The following is a 16,736-nucleotide window of genomic DNA, read 5'->3' as shown; positions in this document are numbered from 1 at the left end:
CCGGAGCAACGAGGACCAGAAATATCTCCTTCGCTTTTGCGCTTTTCTCCTTCTCTTTCCTCGCGCCGCCTAGCCGCTGCAGCGACCCGATGGCCGGCGGCGAGCCGCCGGAGGCGGAGGCGGGGGCGGGGCGGCGGGCGGCGCTGCTGCGGGAGATTACGGAGGAGGGCGGGTTCGCGTTCGTGGCGTCGGCGGAGAAGGCGGCGGGCGGGGACCTGCGGGCGGCGGAGGCGGCGCGGGAGATGGCGTGGGAGCAGCTCCACTCGGGCCCCTGGAGCGAGGTGGGCGCCGCGTGGAGGGACGCCTACGCGCTCGCCTGCCTCCACGTCGCGCGCCTGCGGCTGGAGGTGGCCGCCGACCGCCGCGCCGCGCTGCGCGCGCTCGACATGGGGCTCATCATGGGGGGCAACCTCCTCCGCGCCGACCTGGAGGCCGCGATAGCGCGCATCGCCGCGGAAGCGGGCGACGGCGGGGACGCGGAGGCCGTCGATGAGGAAGGCCGGAGGTGGAGGGAGGGGCTCGACAGGAATCGAGACATCGCCGATGTGAGATCGCTGTTGCCTTTGTAAGATTCCGTGTTTGTTTTGCGCGCTTTTCTGCGCCCAATGCTGGTCTGTACTTAGGTTAATTTTTTTGCGGGCTTATTGCTTTTCTGCGCCAATGCTGGTTCGAACTTTAGCTTAATTTTTAGGGGCTTATTGTGGTATGCGTAATTAACTAAGACTGCAACTATATACTAGTAGTAATTCATATAGTTAGATCAGGGTAGGAAGCAATCTGGGTTGCTTACAAAGATGGATGCAGGATTGGGCACACTACGATACTAGGGCATTATCATGTCATAAAATTGTCGGAATATTTTGTCTGAAATGATCAGTGAAGACCATTCCTTATGGATTGTGCCATTCACTCTAAATGCCCTTGTTTGCTGAATATGTCGTGCACATAAGGGCGTAGGTAATTGCTACCTTCTTCACAGCTTGTATTGTTATTGACAACACTTTCTTCAGGCACTGAACATTCTTCCGCTGAAGTCTTTATCTTATAAGAAGGTTGAGAGGCGATCATGCATTTCTTTGGAGGAGTTTATATGTGATTACTTTTTGCGGGAATCCCCTGTTATAATCAGTGGCAGCATTGATCATTGGCCTGCTAGGACAAAGTGGAAGGACATCCAATACCTGAAGAAAATAGCTGGAGATCGAACTGTTCCTGTTGAAGTAAATTCTTGTTCTTTACACTATATGTTGAAATACTATATAATATGGAAACAAACCGTTTCTGTTTAGTTAACATTATCTAAACATGATTATTAAATGTTGTTTAGATGTGCACCTAAAGTTCTAAATAGATCAAATGCATTAACAACCCTGGAAATAAATCTAAACATCAATTTTATGCCCTTTTCAGTTTGTGTAAAATAATTAAGTGCATCTAAACATGGTTCTAAGTACTATATTCATTACAAAAAAAAATTAGTGTACTTGGCCACTTGTCTGCAAGTAACATTAAGTTATAGTAGAACATTGTGTATCTTTTATTTGTGTCTGACTCAACTTGCTTGTACAAAGGTTTAATATTGAGAAATGTGATACAATCTATTATTATGGTTGCAAATTGGAACACTAATCTTTTGCCTTGGAGATCAAAACACTAGGTAGACTGAACCTATTTAAAACTGATTTGTTTCATATATATTGGTTTCAATTTGATACAGTATTTCCATGTCCCGTTTTTGGTTTAATATTTTAAGTTACTGATGCTATATATTTAGTGATCCTTCATTACAAACTTATTTTGAAAGATTTTTTACATTATTGTGTGATTGTTCAACATGTGAGCTGAATTAACTTTACAATGCTCTTGCTTGCACTATCTTTTCTTACCAGCATTGTTATTCACAACACTTCTATGGCCGTGTTCAGTAAGGGGGTGATAAGTTAACTTACCCGGTGCGGAAAACGGAGTAATAGATTAGTACATGAGTAAGTAATTATTAATTATTAAAAAAATATAAAATAGATTAATATGATTTTTTAAAACAACTTTCCTATAGAATTTTTTTGCAAAAATATACCGTTTAGCAGTTCGGGAAGCGTGTGCGGAAAAAAGAGGGGGTTAAGTTAACTTACGGCCGGGGGACGAACGCAGCCTATGTGAGACATTTACCTGAAATTTTGATCACAGTAGAATAGTCATGCAAAGAAATTCCCTGATAGCATAGTATCTCAAAAATGCTATTTATTCAGAAACATGGCTAGTCCAATTAATATGCAGCACTTATTGTCAATTTGTAACCTTTTCCATGCATCAAGTAATAAGTATTTACATATTTGGATAGAACACTTATTGTCAACTACTTTGGAGCTTACTCGAAGACATTTTATGATGAACAGTTCCTCTTGTATTGATCTACCTCTGAATACTTTATAACACTAATATAGTTCAATCTTTGTCAGGTTGGAAAAAATTATGTGTGCAGTGAGTGGAAGCAGGAACTAATCACTTTTTCGCAGTTCCTTGAGAGGATGTGGTCAACTGGCTGTCATTCCAATTTGACATATCTAGCTCAGCATCCCTTGTTTGAACAGGTAGCCATGCTATCATTGTGGATTCTCTAGTAAGTATCTGAGCCCAATTGTCAGATTCTTTTTTATGTGACATTGGCAGATAAAAGAGCTTCATGAAGATATAATGGTTCCTGACTACTGTTATGCTGGTGGAGGAGAGCTTCAATCACTTAATGCGTGGTTCGGTCCACATGGGACTGTGACACCATTGCACCATGATCCACATCACAACATTTTAGCTCAGGTATACTGTCAATGCTGCTCCCCCCCCCCCCCTATTCGAATCTATTGTCAATATTTTTTACCGTGAGCAAGTTCAATTGTTCATACTCTCTGTTTATATAATCATGTAACTCATTCTGTTCATACATTATGATTAGGTGCTGATTGATATGCCATCTATGTGAATAATGAAATGCATAAATCGATTCAAAATTACTTTGGTGATTAATACTTACATTTTGTAGTTAATTACCAGATAGAAATAATTGAAATGGTTCTTCAAACTTGGCAATGATGATTGATTAAAGCAGTCAAGAAGAAAGTTAATATGAGTGAATCAGATATTTGAAATATAAACATTGTTGTGCAAAAGATTGGAGTATAGCTGCAAATGCAAACATTTATGTCCATCTGATAGTCCTTCCAAATTAATGATCCATCTGATACATATCGGGAGTTTAGTTGACAAATTCAGGTGACTTTCTGCACATGCATTAATCCATGATGGTAACTTTGAGGTGATTGCATAGTGCCATTATAATTCCTTTTTGGTAACTTTATCAACTGTTGGCTAATAATTCTGCTTTCTGCTTGATAGGTATTGGGAAGAAAGTATATTAGACTATATCCTGCTTCCATATCTGAGGACTTGTACCCACACACAGAAACTATGCTAAGTAACACCAGTCAGGTACACAACTTTGTTCAATTGTTTACATATTTGGAAAGAAATTTGCAGGTGATCCCAACAATATATGTATATAGATCACGAGCCAAAGATTTGCATTCTTAGTATGCTCTTCTTCATGACTCTTAAGCATGACATTGCAAGCTGGAGCTACTTATGAGTTATGAGTACATGCTGAAGAGCTGATATTAGGAAACAATTCTTGACTTCCATTTTATAGATCATTTTTTATTTACCTGCTAGTCATAACTATGTCTTAGTTTATTTTGTAAATTGTGATAGCATTATGTCCAAGTCTGTTGTGTAAGATGTGACGATACAGAGGTTGCTAGCCCTGTGATAATTTTAGCACTGCTTATTTTTTTCGCTTAACTGTCCATTTATCAACACAGCTGAAATGTTTGCACAGGTAGATCTTGACCACATTGATCTGAAGGAGTTCCCAAAGGTAGAAAATCTTGATTTCATGGACTGTATATTGGAGGAGGGTGACCTGCTCTACATTCCACCAAAATGGTGGCATTACGTGAAATCTCTTTCTATTAGTTTCTCCGTTAGCTTTTGGTGGCGTGCAGCTGTTCTACCTTCAAAGGGTTCATAGCGTCGCCGATTCTGATCTTTGTACACCAGAACCAGACCACTGAATCTTTGAAATCCTGACAGAAGCCTTCAATTCAACATCCACTATTGCATGGATGTGGCCATACTATTGCAGATGTACATTGTTACTCCCCCTGTTATGATTAAACACGTAGTTGCTACTATACCAAATGTAACAATGTCATTTGCCTTCTGGTAACCTCTGATTCTTTGTGGGTTGATTTATTACTTCTGCAAGCTTCATATTCAATTCTTGTGACTTATAACAACCCATTTGCAGATGGGTCCCATTTTCAAAAAAATATCAGTAAGGTTATGATGGGATCCCATTTTCACAACAATTATCAGTAAGGTTATTTTCAGTGTTTCTCCACATTAGGCGATCAGTGCTGTTTTAGATATAGAAGATGATCACATCCCTGTCCTCTGCATCTTGTATAAACAGTCAATACCATCGATGCTACGCCACCAACCTGGTATGTTTCCTAATGACATTATTTTTATGTATCTAATATATTGCCAATTCTCACAAGAAGGAAAATAAATATAAGCAGGTTAAACTTGTGGGCCTCTCATGATGAGTGGCATTACTTGTACCATGCTAGCACGATGGACTCACATCACCACCCTGGAAGCCTGGACCTAACCTACCGGCTAATTACAAAACATGCTCGGCCAATCTCAAATGTAACCATTTTTAAAGCTAGACACCGGGGCTAAGAAAGTGGATAAGAATGATTCAAGAAATGTTATAATGGGTTGAGAAGAGAATGTAAATAAAAAATAAATAAAGACTGGTTGTCATTAGTTGAAATGATAAATTGGGTGGAGAAATAGCTTAATTTTGGGACAAATGGTAGGTGACACAAATAATTTTATTTCAGGATGCAAGGAATCTCTTACTACACTGTTGCAACTCATTCCCTTGGAAGGATGGCAAAGACATTCTGATGCTAATCTAGTCTACTTATCTTACTGTTTCCAGCTTCCAAGAACGACACTGACTGAGCATCCATTCTCTTGAGACGCACAAATGGAGTACTACAGTTGCAAAGAAAGAGAGAAAGAGAACACGAAAAAGAAAACAATAGGGCCCTTCCATGGAGTACTACAGCTAGCCACAAAGCCATGCCCCAGATGCCATGCCTTAACCACAGTGAAGCAGCATGACTGTCAAGACACAGCCATCAGCATTAACTCTTTTGGCACCTTGTCTTTCGGCACCATCCTGGTATCTCTCTCCCTGAACCACATTTTTTTCTCTCTGGACCAGCAGGCGATGAGGCGAAAGCTAGGGCTAGGCGCCGGAAAAGAAGCTGCACCAAGCCACCAAACAGCACACTACTCTTTCTTTCACTCTTTGCGCTGTTGTGTTTATGCCCACCGAGGCAGGCGGCGGTGGCGCCACCTCCGCTGATCCGACGCCGTTGTCCGCGTCTAAGAATGCAGTAATGTCTGTCTCTGTCTAACGCATTGCAAGCTGCTGTCAGCCTAGCCTATCTTTTTTCACTTGAGTTTATATTTATAAGATAGTTTATTTTTTAGTTTTACTTTTAAATCGTTAAGAGTATATATATATATTATTTATAAATTATTTTTTGGTGGTAACCTGTTGTGTGGACTTTTCGAAAAAAGCCAAAAGACAAGGCCTGTAGCTTTTTTCAGTCCTGTGCACCATTGTGTGCTGTGCACGCTGCAATCTTGCAGCAGCAGCAGCACACAAGCTGTGTGCTCCCTGTACCCTTTCTTGCCCAAAGATGTACTGCTTTCGCTTTACTGGTGTTTTGTTTAAATCGGTTTTTGGTGTTATAAAACCGGTACTGGTGTCTAGACGAGAAAATGACTGGCCGGTTTAGCCGATTGAGCGTCGTTTATATGTTGATATGTTATAGCTATGTTAGTAAGCGAGCAACGTTTGAAATCAGTTTTTCCAATGATATAGGTTTTGATCGACTTAACCTTGTTAACAAATATCTTATGTCTGTGTTGCTTTCATGTTAGAATCTTCAATAAATGTTTTTCTACATTTGGTTATTGATGTTGATTTCGGTACAGGTTAGATAACATTCTGCACTTCTATTTTTCTATGCCATTTCAGATATCCTATTTGGAAAGGATACTATATATGTTTTCCTTTATTTTTAGCAAGAACGTCGATGATCGAAGGAAGAGAAAATAGATAATTAACCTAGCCTAACCAAGAGTGGACAGAAAGGACTAGGAACTCACATGCACCTGTCATACTTAAATTAAGGGTGAATTCCAAATGAACTTAGCACCACCTTGTCCTGAACAACAGCCCGGACAAACTAGGATTCTATGGCTATTTTGTTGCCATTTGTAAATCAATCACAAAGGATTATTAACCAATCACCCTCAAACAAAATGGACACACACATCCCTAGTATAATGGGTGGGTATCACTGGAAGCCATTTGGAATTCTGGACTAAACAAACACCATCATGGAACAGACATCCATCTCTTCCAGATTTACAACCTGTGAACAATCTGCAGCTAAGCTTGGCTTTGCATACTGCCCCCCTAGCTGGAGTATTTTGTTCCTTGCTTTGTGCCAAGACAAAGGCCTCCTTGGGGTGTTGCCTGTCCGGTTTCGTTTTCTTTCCCTGAAAACTCCTTTTAAAATGGGCAGATCAGATGCCTGCAATGCAAGAGAATGGAAAGGTTCAGATCAAAAGTTTGAAAGGTTAAGATACGCTCAAAGTGTTTGGTTTAGTGCCCTTTTAGGCTTTAGTGGCACGCAGACCCTGTGGCTAATAACTTGACAATGAGACGTCCCATCTTGTTCCTTCCAATGCATGCATGGCCATGGTGCCAGTGTTGCTAAGATCCATCTAGCTAGATGCCATTGGAAAAGCACTCGATACAAAGGAAAATTCAGTAAAGGTGTAAAGAGGGGGAAAAAAAGGGAATGGATAGATCAACTTTTTTGTTGGTTGTGTTGTCTCTTGCAAAACCTTTCACAGATAAGTTGCTGAGAAATTTCCATGGATAAAGTTAAAGAATGATTAACCTACTACCCTTAACTTATCCTGAGTCTTGGCATAAGATTCTTGGGCCATTTGGACTGGACATATGCACAGCTAGGACCTTGAGCTTTACATCTACCACTATGCTCTCTGCTTGACTGCTTGCATTGCTCCGAGGTTTTAGTTTAAGTTAACTTGGATCTTGTAAAGCTTTTTACAGCTAACTTTTGACCAATCATGCACTAAGCTCAAAACAATGCGAAGAATGACAGTCTCCTTGAGATCCTCCCCCCTTTTAAAACAACCGAAAAAAAAAGATTTTTTAAATCCATGAGTTTACTTCATCTGTCACAGATTATCCTTCTTTATACTGTCACAATAGAGAGATTTCGGAGTCCATTTTAAATAGGAAAGCATACATTACCACCGATAAACACTGGTTCTATGAAATACTATTATTGGACAAGTTCTTTTTTTCTTTTTGTCATCACCATTAGTTGACCTTCGTTAATCCCATGCAAAAAACCAATTTTACCTTTAGAAGCATGTTTTTTATATGATGTCATTGATTTTTAAATCTACTTTTTTTCATTCATCTTATTTAAGAATTTTATTTAAATATGTAAAATTATAAGTCATACTTAAAGTTCCTATAATGATAAATTAAATTATAATAAAATTACTAATAATTATATAATTTTTTTGAATAAGAGGAGTGTGAGGTAAACTAACGGTCGACTAGCCATGACAAAAGAGAAGGAAAATGAGTGTGTGACAGTGTTTCGTAGAAATCATATTTGTTGATAGCAGTTCGTGAAATAGACCGCTTTAATTTGTTAATGATAAAACTAGAATAAAAATTGATGAATTGGATAGTCCACAGCTACTGCATTTTTTAATAGTTTATCAGTTGTCTTTTAAAAGACTAATGAAAATGTCTTATAAGTGTTTCTGCTCGTATTTTAAATACACCTAAATCTCTTTTTTGACGTACATTTCAAAAAAATATTCAATTCATTCCAAAACAAAGCTATTTCTACTGTCCATTCTTTCTCCTAAGATAAACTATTGTTTCACCTACCTCATCATTTCAACCAATCAAAATCATTATCCACTTAATTTTCTTACCTACGCTAGCTCAACCAACCGTAACATTCATTTAATTATTCTCATATATTTTCTTAATCCCCATGTTTAGCTTTAGAAATCATTATACTTTGATACACATAGATACTCAAAAACACTTATTTTAATAGAACGAATGCATTTTTTTTCCCAAAAAGTAATGCTGGTATTAGTTACAGTCAAGGTTGCATTCGTGACGAAAGGCTTTCATCCTTTTAATAGTTTTATCAGAGTATTCGGTCCACGGTCGCGCGTGATAGCCGAGCCAAGCCAGAATGTCTTTCTGTCTCGTTTCTGAGCCAACAATAAAATATGCAGAGAGCATGGCTCCAACCAGAATGTTGCCACGAGCGTCGCCTGACACGGCAGCACACCGGGTGTGCCACCGGCGGCGATCGCGGTGGCCGGAGAGGAGGGCGACGGCGGCCCCTGGGTTTTTAATGCGCCGTCGCCGCGCTCGGTTGGACAGCCATCCATCCACGGGCAAGCAAGAAAGCCTGCAAGGCATAGCTACAGAGAGAGAGAGAGAGGGAGATGTCCATTAATGGCTGGCGTTGGTGTTGAGTGTTGACCTACCTCCAACTACCCGCTATAAACCGGTGAAAAATACAAGTGACGACGGCCCAAAATCTGGGCAGATATAAACACATCTTGAAAAGATTCAGCTAGCTATGAAATCAAGTGCATTTTACCTCTAGAACGCGTAAAAGATTTGCAGGTTAATATATTAGAAGAACAGAAATTACGTTACACAACGCATAAAATCAGACCAAACTTACGCAAGGACCCTAGGTAAAACGTGCAAATCTTTAAATTTATATTTATAAATAGGTACAACCTCTCATTATGTTAATCATAACTAAATTTTTAAAATTTAAATTTAAAGTATTTTCTATTTTTAAATCGTTGGTTTTGATCTGTTCGTAGCACAAATATAAAGTCTTATTCATAACTTATTTTTATAGCTCAAAATATCAACTCCTCCGCTGACCTTCTACATCAGTCGGTACTCGATAGCATATATACCTTTACAAATTTTTTGGCAAAGGAGACCCGAATTTGAGGGATACACAGCAAGCAAAGTATACAGAAAGCAGTATCGAATCTCCAAAGTGTAGTTAAATAAAGCGAACCCAAAAAACAGCTCAAAAGACGCTTGCAGCAACCACTGGCAAAATCTCTTCAAATGTGCAGTTCCCTCCACCTCGCTCTCTCACTCCGTCACTCGCCTCTGCAACTGCAACAACCACTCTCTCTGAAGAATCTACTGTTCCTTCTCCCCTCCATCTCCATTGATTCTGCTTCTCTTCTCAGTACTTCTCACCCGTGCTTCTGCTTGCTTGCCTCGCTCTGCGTTTCTTCCGAAATCCCAAGAAAGCACGCCGCGTCCGTCCAGTGGCTTCGGGGTGAGCAAAGGCGCGGCCTTTGACTCGTCCATGGCCATGGCCGCCGAGGCGTTCGGCGCCGCGGGGCCGGCGCCGAGGACGCCGCCCGTGACGGCCACGCGGCAGGACGTGCAGGCCGCCATTGCCAAGGCCGTCGAGCTGCGGGCGCTCCACGCGGCCCTCCTGCAGCGCGGCGGGCCCAATGGTGGCGGTGGCGGCGCCAGCGCCAGCCGCAGCCCGGCCATCATCCGGCTCCCGCCGGTCGCGTCCCCGGCGCTCTCCAGGACGGCGGCGGCGGGGGCGGCGGCCACCGTGGATGAGGACTACCCGGTGTTTACTCCGGTGAGGGAGCTTTTCTTTGATGATGCAGTCGCTGCTATCTCTCCTTTTGCTTTGATGCTGCCATGTGCCTTCTTGATTTCTCTTCTCGTTTTGAAGTGTCATTGGTGATAAACTTGGGTCATTTATGAGCTTGCTCTTTTTGCTGCTACCTGTTCTTCCTCCTCTTGACAGCTAATCCCAAATGTTACTCTGCAATTAGTAGGGCATGGCATGCAGTTAAGCTACAGGAAAAATCGGTTCTTTCAGATTCTTTTGGTGTGACATTGTTACCTTTTCTGAAAGAAGGTTGATGTCACATCTGTAATCTCTTGCTCTGATTCAACCTACGTCAGTAAGCTCTACTTGGTAAAACTGGAAGCTTTCAGAATGAGAATTTGGCAGTACCGGTCTCAACTTGCAACTCCATGCAGATTGCAGAAATTTTGGGTTGCATTGTGGCAGAAATTTTGGCTTGCAATGTGGCATTGTGTTTGGCTCAGAAGCCCAAGCTTTTGATTTCTTCGTACTGAATTATCCTATTATTTTGCAAGATTTTGAGACCAATCCATCCCCTGAAAGTAAACATTTTTTTTGGCTTGTTTTCTTGCTGATTTGTCAGGCTTACGAAGAGGAGCAAATGGCCGGAGAGAGCTACATTTGCCAGGACAACCGGAGCCGATCGGAGAACTGGAGCGGCATCGCCTTGGACCGCGGCGGCGGCGGCGATGACGACGCGGCCTTCTCCGACTACGACAACCTCAACGTCTTCTCTTCTGCGAACAGTGAGGTCCGCTTCCCGTCGTCCACCGACCACCACCGGAGACACAAGGTCCACCCGGCGTTCTTGCACTCCGCGCCGTCGGCCGAACGTTTCCTCGCGTCCGCCGGGAGGGCGACCGGCACGGGGGACCTCAAGGCGCCGGCGACGTGCGGCCGCGCGTTCCGGCCCGCGACGATCGGCAGGGACCACGGGATCGACGTCGGAGCCCTCAAGTTCCTCAGCGGCAGCAGGGTGCCGCCGCTCTCCTCCAACCACGCCGCGGCGGCGGCTGCGTCGGCGTCGCAGCCCCGGCCGAAGCACAGAGGGGCGCAGATCCTCTCGTGGCTGTTCCCGAGGACGAAGAAGAAGGCGAAGCCGGAGATGATGTCGCCGAACGCCATCGAGCGCGAGAACATGTCGCAGCTGCTCAAGGAGTGGGGCTTGCTGTCGCTCGACTCCCTCCGGCGAGAGCTCGCCGACGCCAACGCGCACCGCGACGCCGCGCTGCAGGAAGCCGCCGAGATGAGGTCGTCACTGGGAGAGCTGACCACCAAGCTCGTCGGCCTCGAATCCTACTGCTCGGAGCTCAAGAAGGCACTGAGGCAAGCGACGAGCTCGAGCAGCAACACGCAGTTGTCAAGGAGATCAACCAGATCGATCGGAGCTAGCCGAGAGCTCCCGGGCCCGGTCAGCCATGAAGCAATGGTGGAAGGGTTCTTGCAGATTGCGTCCGAGGCGCGGCTCTCGGTGAAGCAATTCTGCAAGGCATTGATCCAGCAGGTCGAGGAAGAACCTGACAATGGCCTTGCAGACAAGCTGAACCTTCTTCTCCAACCTTACCAGCTGATGATCACCGACAAGCATTGCTCCAAGCTTGTGCTCTATCATCTCGAAGCTCTAATGAACCAGGCTATGTACCAGGACTTCGAGAACTGCACGTTCCAGAAGAACGGGTCACCGAGGTGGCTCGATCCGAAGCAGGACTCCCAGGAGAACTTCTCCTCCTTCGTCGCGCTGCGCAACCTGAGCTGGAACGAGGTGCTGAGGAAGGGGACAAAGTACTACAGCGAGGACTTCAGCCGGTTCTGTGACCAGAAGATGAGCTGCATTCTATCCACTCTGAAGAACTGGTCCCGGCCATGGCCGGAGCAGCTGCTGCAGTGCTTCTTCGTCGCCACAAAGTGCGTCTGGCTGCTCCACCTGCTCGCCTTCTCCTTCACCCCCGCGCTGACGATCATGCGGGTCGAAGAGAGCCGCGTGTTTGATCAGATGTACATGGAGGACATCCTTCCTGACAAGCAGCAGCTGCACAATCCCTGTCAGGTAAAGATCATGGTAATGCCAGGGTTCTATGTCCAAGATCGAGTGCTGAAGTGCAGAGTCCTCACAACTCCATAAGTAGCATAATTGTGATCCATGGTTTAGCTCCCATTGACCAATAGCTAGTGTGGGATTTAAGTGTAACAAATTTTATTATCAGTGCAAAGTACAGAAATGTATGTTGATCAATATGTTTGCAAGTAACTTTAACAAGCCCAGAAGTGGGAGAATTCTTAGACAAGTATTGAAATGCTTATGTATTCCTCCAATGGTATGTCATGATCAACAAAAACATTGCATCACGACATAATGTTCAGATCTTATGAAAGCCTCTCTTCTGGTGTCTCCAGAAACCTAGTGATGTTCTGGACATTTCTAGACAGGCATCTACACTTAAAATGGCACAAAACTGAGCATATTGCCAAGAAAACTATGTAAAATGAAGACATACATATGCACATTAGAAGCCTGCAGCATGAAAGATCACACCCAGCTGCTCCCCACAGAAAGATCATCAAGCCGAAATGACAAATCCCCCACATAGTCCTCTTCAGCGTCTACTCCAGGCTCAAGGCTCTCAATTAGGTTCCAGGGTACTTGAGGTAGCTCAGATTGTGGGGGAAGTTTCGGAGAGCGAATAATTCTTTCTACATGATCACTAGGCTTCTCCCACATGAGCAGGTGGAGCTGGATGGGGCGCACCGCAAGGCGGTGCAAGGAAAGCTTTTGGCTGAGGGAGATGGTGTCGAAGCAACGGATCGCTCCAGAGCTGGCGATCATCCAGGGGAGGACCTTCTCGTTGGACACCCTTGAGATGACTAGCAGTTTTGATGCCTCTTTTGCCTGGTTAAACAGATCACGGAGCCCTGACCGCGTCGATGGTGCCTCATTGTCCTTGTCATTGTCAACCACTGAAGATATGAAGATAAAACCCTGGAAGAAAGATAATTGTCAGTGTGTCACAGTATGTTCCATGTGTAGTCCTAACTGCTCAAGTATGCTACTATTGTCGGCATTATGTATAGTGTCAACTGAGAAAGTACCTCTTCTGTACGGCTGATGGCAAATCCTAGTCTCGTGTCACCTTCTTCAAGTGGAATCTCCAGCGGCATTTCTCCTGCTATGGAGCAGTACCAAAGCCGGGCTGCCTTCACCACCCCAATGTCCACACCATGGTAATCCTCAAAACCATAGAGGGTCGCATTCGTGACATTCGACAAATCAGACAATGAACCTGAGTTGACAGTGGCAGAAGCTGTCTCTCCAGATATCTGTACATTTTGGATTGCAAAGTAGAATCAACCAAACCAAATCTTATCTGGGATTTTATGTTCACTCAAAGTCTCTAACTGAACATTCACTTAAGCAACAGGCAGTTTAGGCTGCAAAATGCCTGAAGCAAAGGAGATTGTATCTGCACCTTGGTGAGAAGAGCCTCACTCTGCACATTCATGAACTCGATGGGGACTCCTGAGACCTGCGAGGAGTATAGCCATGCGTTGGCACGGGCTAGGGTGTCCTCAAAGGACTCATATCGACATGAATTCAAGTCCACAGCTTTGGGGAGGACGAGCATCGAGAGGTAGCTGCTGGAGTTGGGCATGCGCAATGAGTCACGCATCTTCTTCTCCCATGGGTATGCAACGTAACCATCCTGGAGTTGTGCCCTGCTCAGGGCTGATGCAACTCTTGTGCTCCTCGTGCCTTCATGAAGGTAAAGTCACACACTTTGCATAGAAAGATGATCCAAAATTTCACAACAAAATCTATTATTTCATCATCCAAAAGTTCACAACAAAACAGATTGTTCAGAAGCATTAAATATTTCAGGAAAACACACATGCTTTCATATGATTGACAAATAAACATTGCAGCAGGATACTAACAATCATAACTTAAAAGGTAGATACTACCTCTATCCCATAATAACTTCATTTTTCATTTTTCGATTACTGTCCAACGTTTGACCATTTATCTCATTTAAAAAATTTATAAAAAAACTTAAAAATATTAGTCACACATAAAGTATTATTTATGTTTTACCATCTAAAACAATAAAAATACTAATCGCAAAAAAAATTTAAATAAAACGAAGAGACAACATTATATCTAACAAAAATGAATTTAATATTGGACGGAGGTACGGAGGTAGTAACTTCTTTAGCAAAACGTGCATGCTTTCGTATGATTGGCAAGTAAATGTTGCATCAGGACACTTACAATCATAACTTCTATGTAGAATTAGAAAAGGACATATGTTCCGACCAACCTAATCAGAAAATAGTGCGGTAGTGCTGTACAAACAGTAATGAAAAAAGGTCCAACTAATCAGGAGGTACGAACGAATGAACGATGACTGTTCACAACGACCACCAAGTCAACATTACCATAGAAATGCCATCTTCCGCGCTGGGAGATGAGAAAACGAGTGAACATTACGAGGTATCTAGAAATTGACCACCACATAGACAAACGACCAATCTCTGCCAAAGCAATTTGCTTCCCAAACGTCTTCCATTCTCCCTACTATACTACAATTTTCTTTCCACTTTGCTTCCATTATTTTGTCATGTAGCTTTCACTCTTATCATTTGATAACTACAGGCATATTAGTTTTCTCTCTATGGAGAGAAAGACATGCAAGAAAAAGCCAAACGACATATTTGTTAATAAAAAATAATTTGTGAGTAAAACTATTATATTCATATTTGTAGCGATCTAAAAACCAAGGATGAAAATAAATACAATAGAAAACCCCCCAAAATCTACCCCAATTTAAAATTTAAAATTCTAATTCTGGCTTATAAGCATAAAGCGAAGCGAAAAACGGAGCTATTACTATATGCAAGGAAATTAGGCCTGCAACAACGCGCTGAAAGATCAGCTTATCAGAATATTCTTGGTGAGGTTTGAACCTCAGACTTGACAGAAAACTTGTCTTTTTACGCCAGGTGTAAAACACATGTAGAGGCCAAGAAGCACAAACTGAAAACAGGATTAAATGTGGCATCTGTCTTGTTGATACTCCTGTTTCGCTCGTTTAATTCTTATTTATATTTACCAACAAATTGGATGAACACATAGAAAATTCTCCTATGAAAACTGCACACCAAACATTTCTGGCATGGATGTGATTAACAAATTACAGGTTCAGTTCGTAACGCTGCTAACGATTTAGTAAGGCTAACAAACCCAAAAGTAGGAATTCAAGCTGAAACAGCAGAAAATTCCAGTGGTTGAATCCAACCTTTTTTTGAAAAAAAAATGGAAAAAGTGCTTGAATTAACTTGAAACAGTATTTTTTAAGGTTGAATTCGGCAGGAACAGCAAAATGCACGGCAAAGACGGATCAACTGTTCAGAATTCACAGTGATGAGCAGCGAGAAGTTTACCTTGCAACAAGAGGCACTCGCTCTCGAGACGATCGACGAAGCCGAGCACGTAGTTGGGGTCGTGCAGGGACCGCAGCACGTACTGCTTCTTCCCCCCTCCTCCGCCTCCGCCGCCGGCGGGGGCGCCGCCCCCGCCGGGGTGCGGCAAGACGCAGGCCTGCAGCTCCCTTCCTCCCCGGACGCGCACCTCGACGGAGGTGTCCCCGCGCTTGAACGCCGAGTGCATCGCCTTCTGCAGCGCGGCCCGCCCGCCCTTGAACGGCGCCTCCAGCACCGCCGCGCCGGAGCCCCGCCCCACCCGGACCGCCTCCACCACGTCCCCCTCCTGCACCACGCCCGCTCCGCCGCCCCACTCCTCCGCCTTGGAGCTCCCCGCCACGCACTCCAGCACCACCACCTGCCCCTCCCCCGCCGCCGTCCCCGCCGCAGCCGCCTCCCTCTTCCTCCTCCCGTCCTCCTGCTCCATCGCCCCCCTCAATCTCTTCAAAGAGAAGACACGATCGCCTGCGGGTGCGTGCGTTATGTATGGGCGTATCCCGTGGCGGCGTGCGTGGCCAAGTGGGCGGCGGTCACCGCCTTCGCCGGGGAGCACCCACGTGCCACCCGTGAACCGCGCGCGCGGCGGCAGTGCGCCTCCGGGATTCCGCCGCCCCCCCTCCTCCTCCTTCTCCTCCTCTCCTCGTATCCCTCGGTCCACGACGCTGGCGAGTGGCAGGAGCGCCTCAAAGGATTCTAGAATACTCGCGGCCCCTCGCAGGCGGCGCGGGTAGGGTTAAGGGGAGAAGCGGAGAGGGCAAGTCGCCGTCGCGGTGGTTGACGAGGGCGACCAATCGCGCGGCGTCACGTTTCTCCCTCTCGCTTGCGCGCGCGCGGGCGCGGGGCCGCGGGGGAGGGCGAGAGCTTGGTTCGTTGCTGCGCGGGCCCACGTGTCAGGGAGAGGCGCTGCGTGCGTGCGTACGTACAGTGGATTGATGGATAGAGCAGCCGCCTCGTTGGATTGTTTGGCCTTGGTTTAGAACGTCCACCTCCGAATTGAATGCGATTCAGCGAGTCTGGTACCCCTCCCCTCTCACTTTACTCCGTCAAAAAATAAAAAGAACATCTGAAATTGTTTAAAATAGATTAAAGTTGAAAAAATGTGTTTTGATTGGTTGAGATGGAGAATTAGTGGAAAATTAAGTGATAAAGGTTTGTGATTGATTGGGATGAGTAGATAGGTGTAGATGTTCTTATATTGTTGACAAAATTTAAACTCTACATGTCATTATATTTTTTGGACGAAGAGAATGCTATTGGTACGATGGTATCAGGTTGTAAAGTGGGTAGTTTGTAAATGTGTAGTCTGTAGGGATTGTTTTGATTTGA

At 44.4% G+C, this 16,736-nt stretch overlaps 3 protein-coding genes across 4 annotated transcripts; 2 read left to right on the top strand and 1 right to left on the bottom strand.

Annotated features, from left to right (window-relative positions):
* Window positions 1-5,560, top strand: LOC102705376 (lysine-specific demethylase JMJ30-like). Of its 2 annotated transcripts, XR_005812527.1 has the most exons (8): window positions 1-545; window positions 1,011-1,220; window positions 2,460-2,591; window positions 2,671-2,814; window positions 3,391-3,483; window positions 3,890-4,275; window positions 4,361-4,556; window positions 5,066-5,560. XR_005812527.1 is itself a non-coding variant. In XM_006661311.3 (6 exons), the coding sequence occupies exons 1-6, from the start codon at window positions 90-92 to the stop codon at window positions 4,079-4,081; spliced, it is 1,227 nt and encodes a 408-aa protein (XP_006661374.2). In that variant the 5' UTR covers window positions 1-89; the 3' UTR covers window positions 4,082-4,345. The 2 variants fall into 2 exon arrangements, 1 of the variants encoding a protein (XP_006661374.2); XM_006661311.3 differs by lacking the exons at window positions 4,361-4,556; window positions 5,066-5,560 and having other exon boundaries at window positions 3,890-4,345.
* Window positions 5,561-9,225: 3,665 nt separating this feature from the next.
* Window positions 9,226-12,220, top strand: LOC102710523 (IRK-interacting protein). The gene is made up of 2 exons (XM_006660705.3): window positions 9,226-9,920; window positions 10,519-12,220. Exons 1-2 carry the CDS (start codon window positions 9,630-9,632, stop codon window positions 12,055-12,057), a joined length of 1,830 nt encoding a protein of 609 aa, XP_006660768.2. The 5' UTR covers window positions 9,226-9,629; the 3' UTR covers window positions 12,058-12,220.
* Window positions 12,120-16,136, bottom strand: LOC102710811. Its single transcript, XM_006660706.3, has 4 exons — window positions 15,372-16,136; window positions 13,400-13,683; window positions 13,023-13,250; window positions 12,120-12,912 (listed from the first exon to the last, which is right to left on the bottom strand). The coding sequence occupies exons 1-4, from the start codon at window positions 15,835-15,837 to the stop codon at window positions 12,463-12,465; spliced, it is 1,428 nt and encodes a 475-aa protein (XP_006660769.3). The 5' UTR covers window positions 15,838-16,136; the 3' UTR covers window positions 12,120-12,462.
* Window positions 16,137-16,736: the final 600 nt, after the last annotated feature.

The sequence above is a fragment of the Oryza brachyantha genome, chromosome 9 (assembly GCF_000231095.2).
Source record: "Oryza brachyantha chromosome 9, ObraRS2, whole genome shotgun sequence".
In the NCBI taxonomy this organism is placed as follows: Eukaryota; Viridiplantae; Streptophyta; class Magnoliopsida; order Poales; family Poaceae; genus Oryza; species Oryza brachyantha.
Note: the sequence above shows the minus strand (reverse complement) of the source record. Positions and strands in the feature narration are given on the sequence as shown.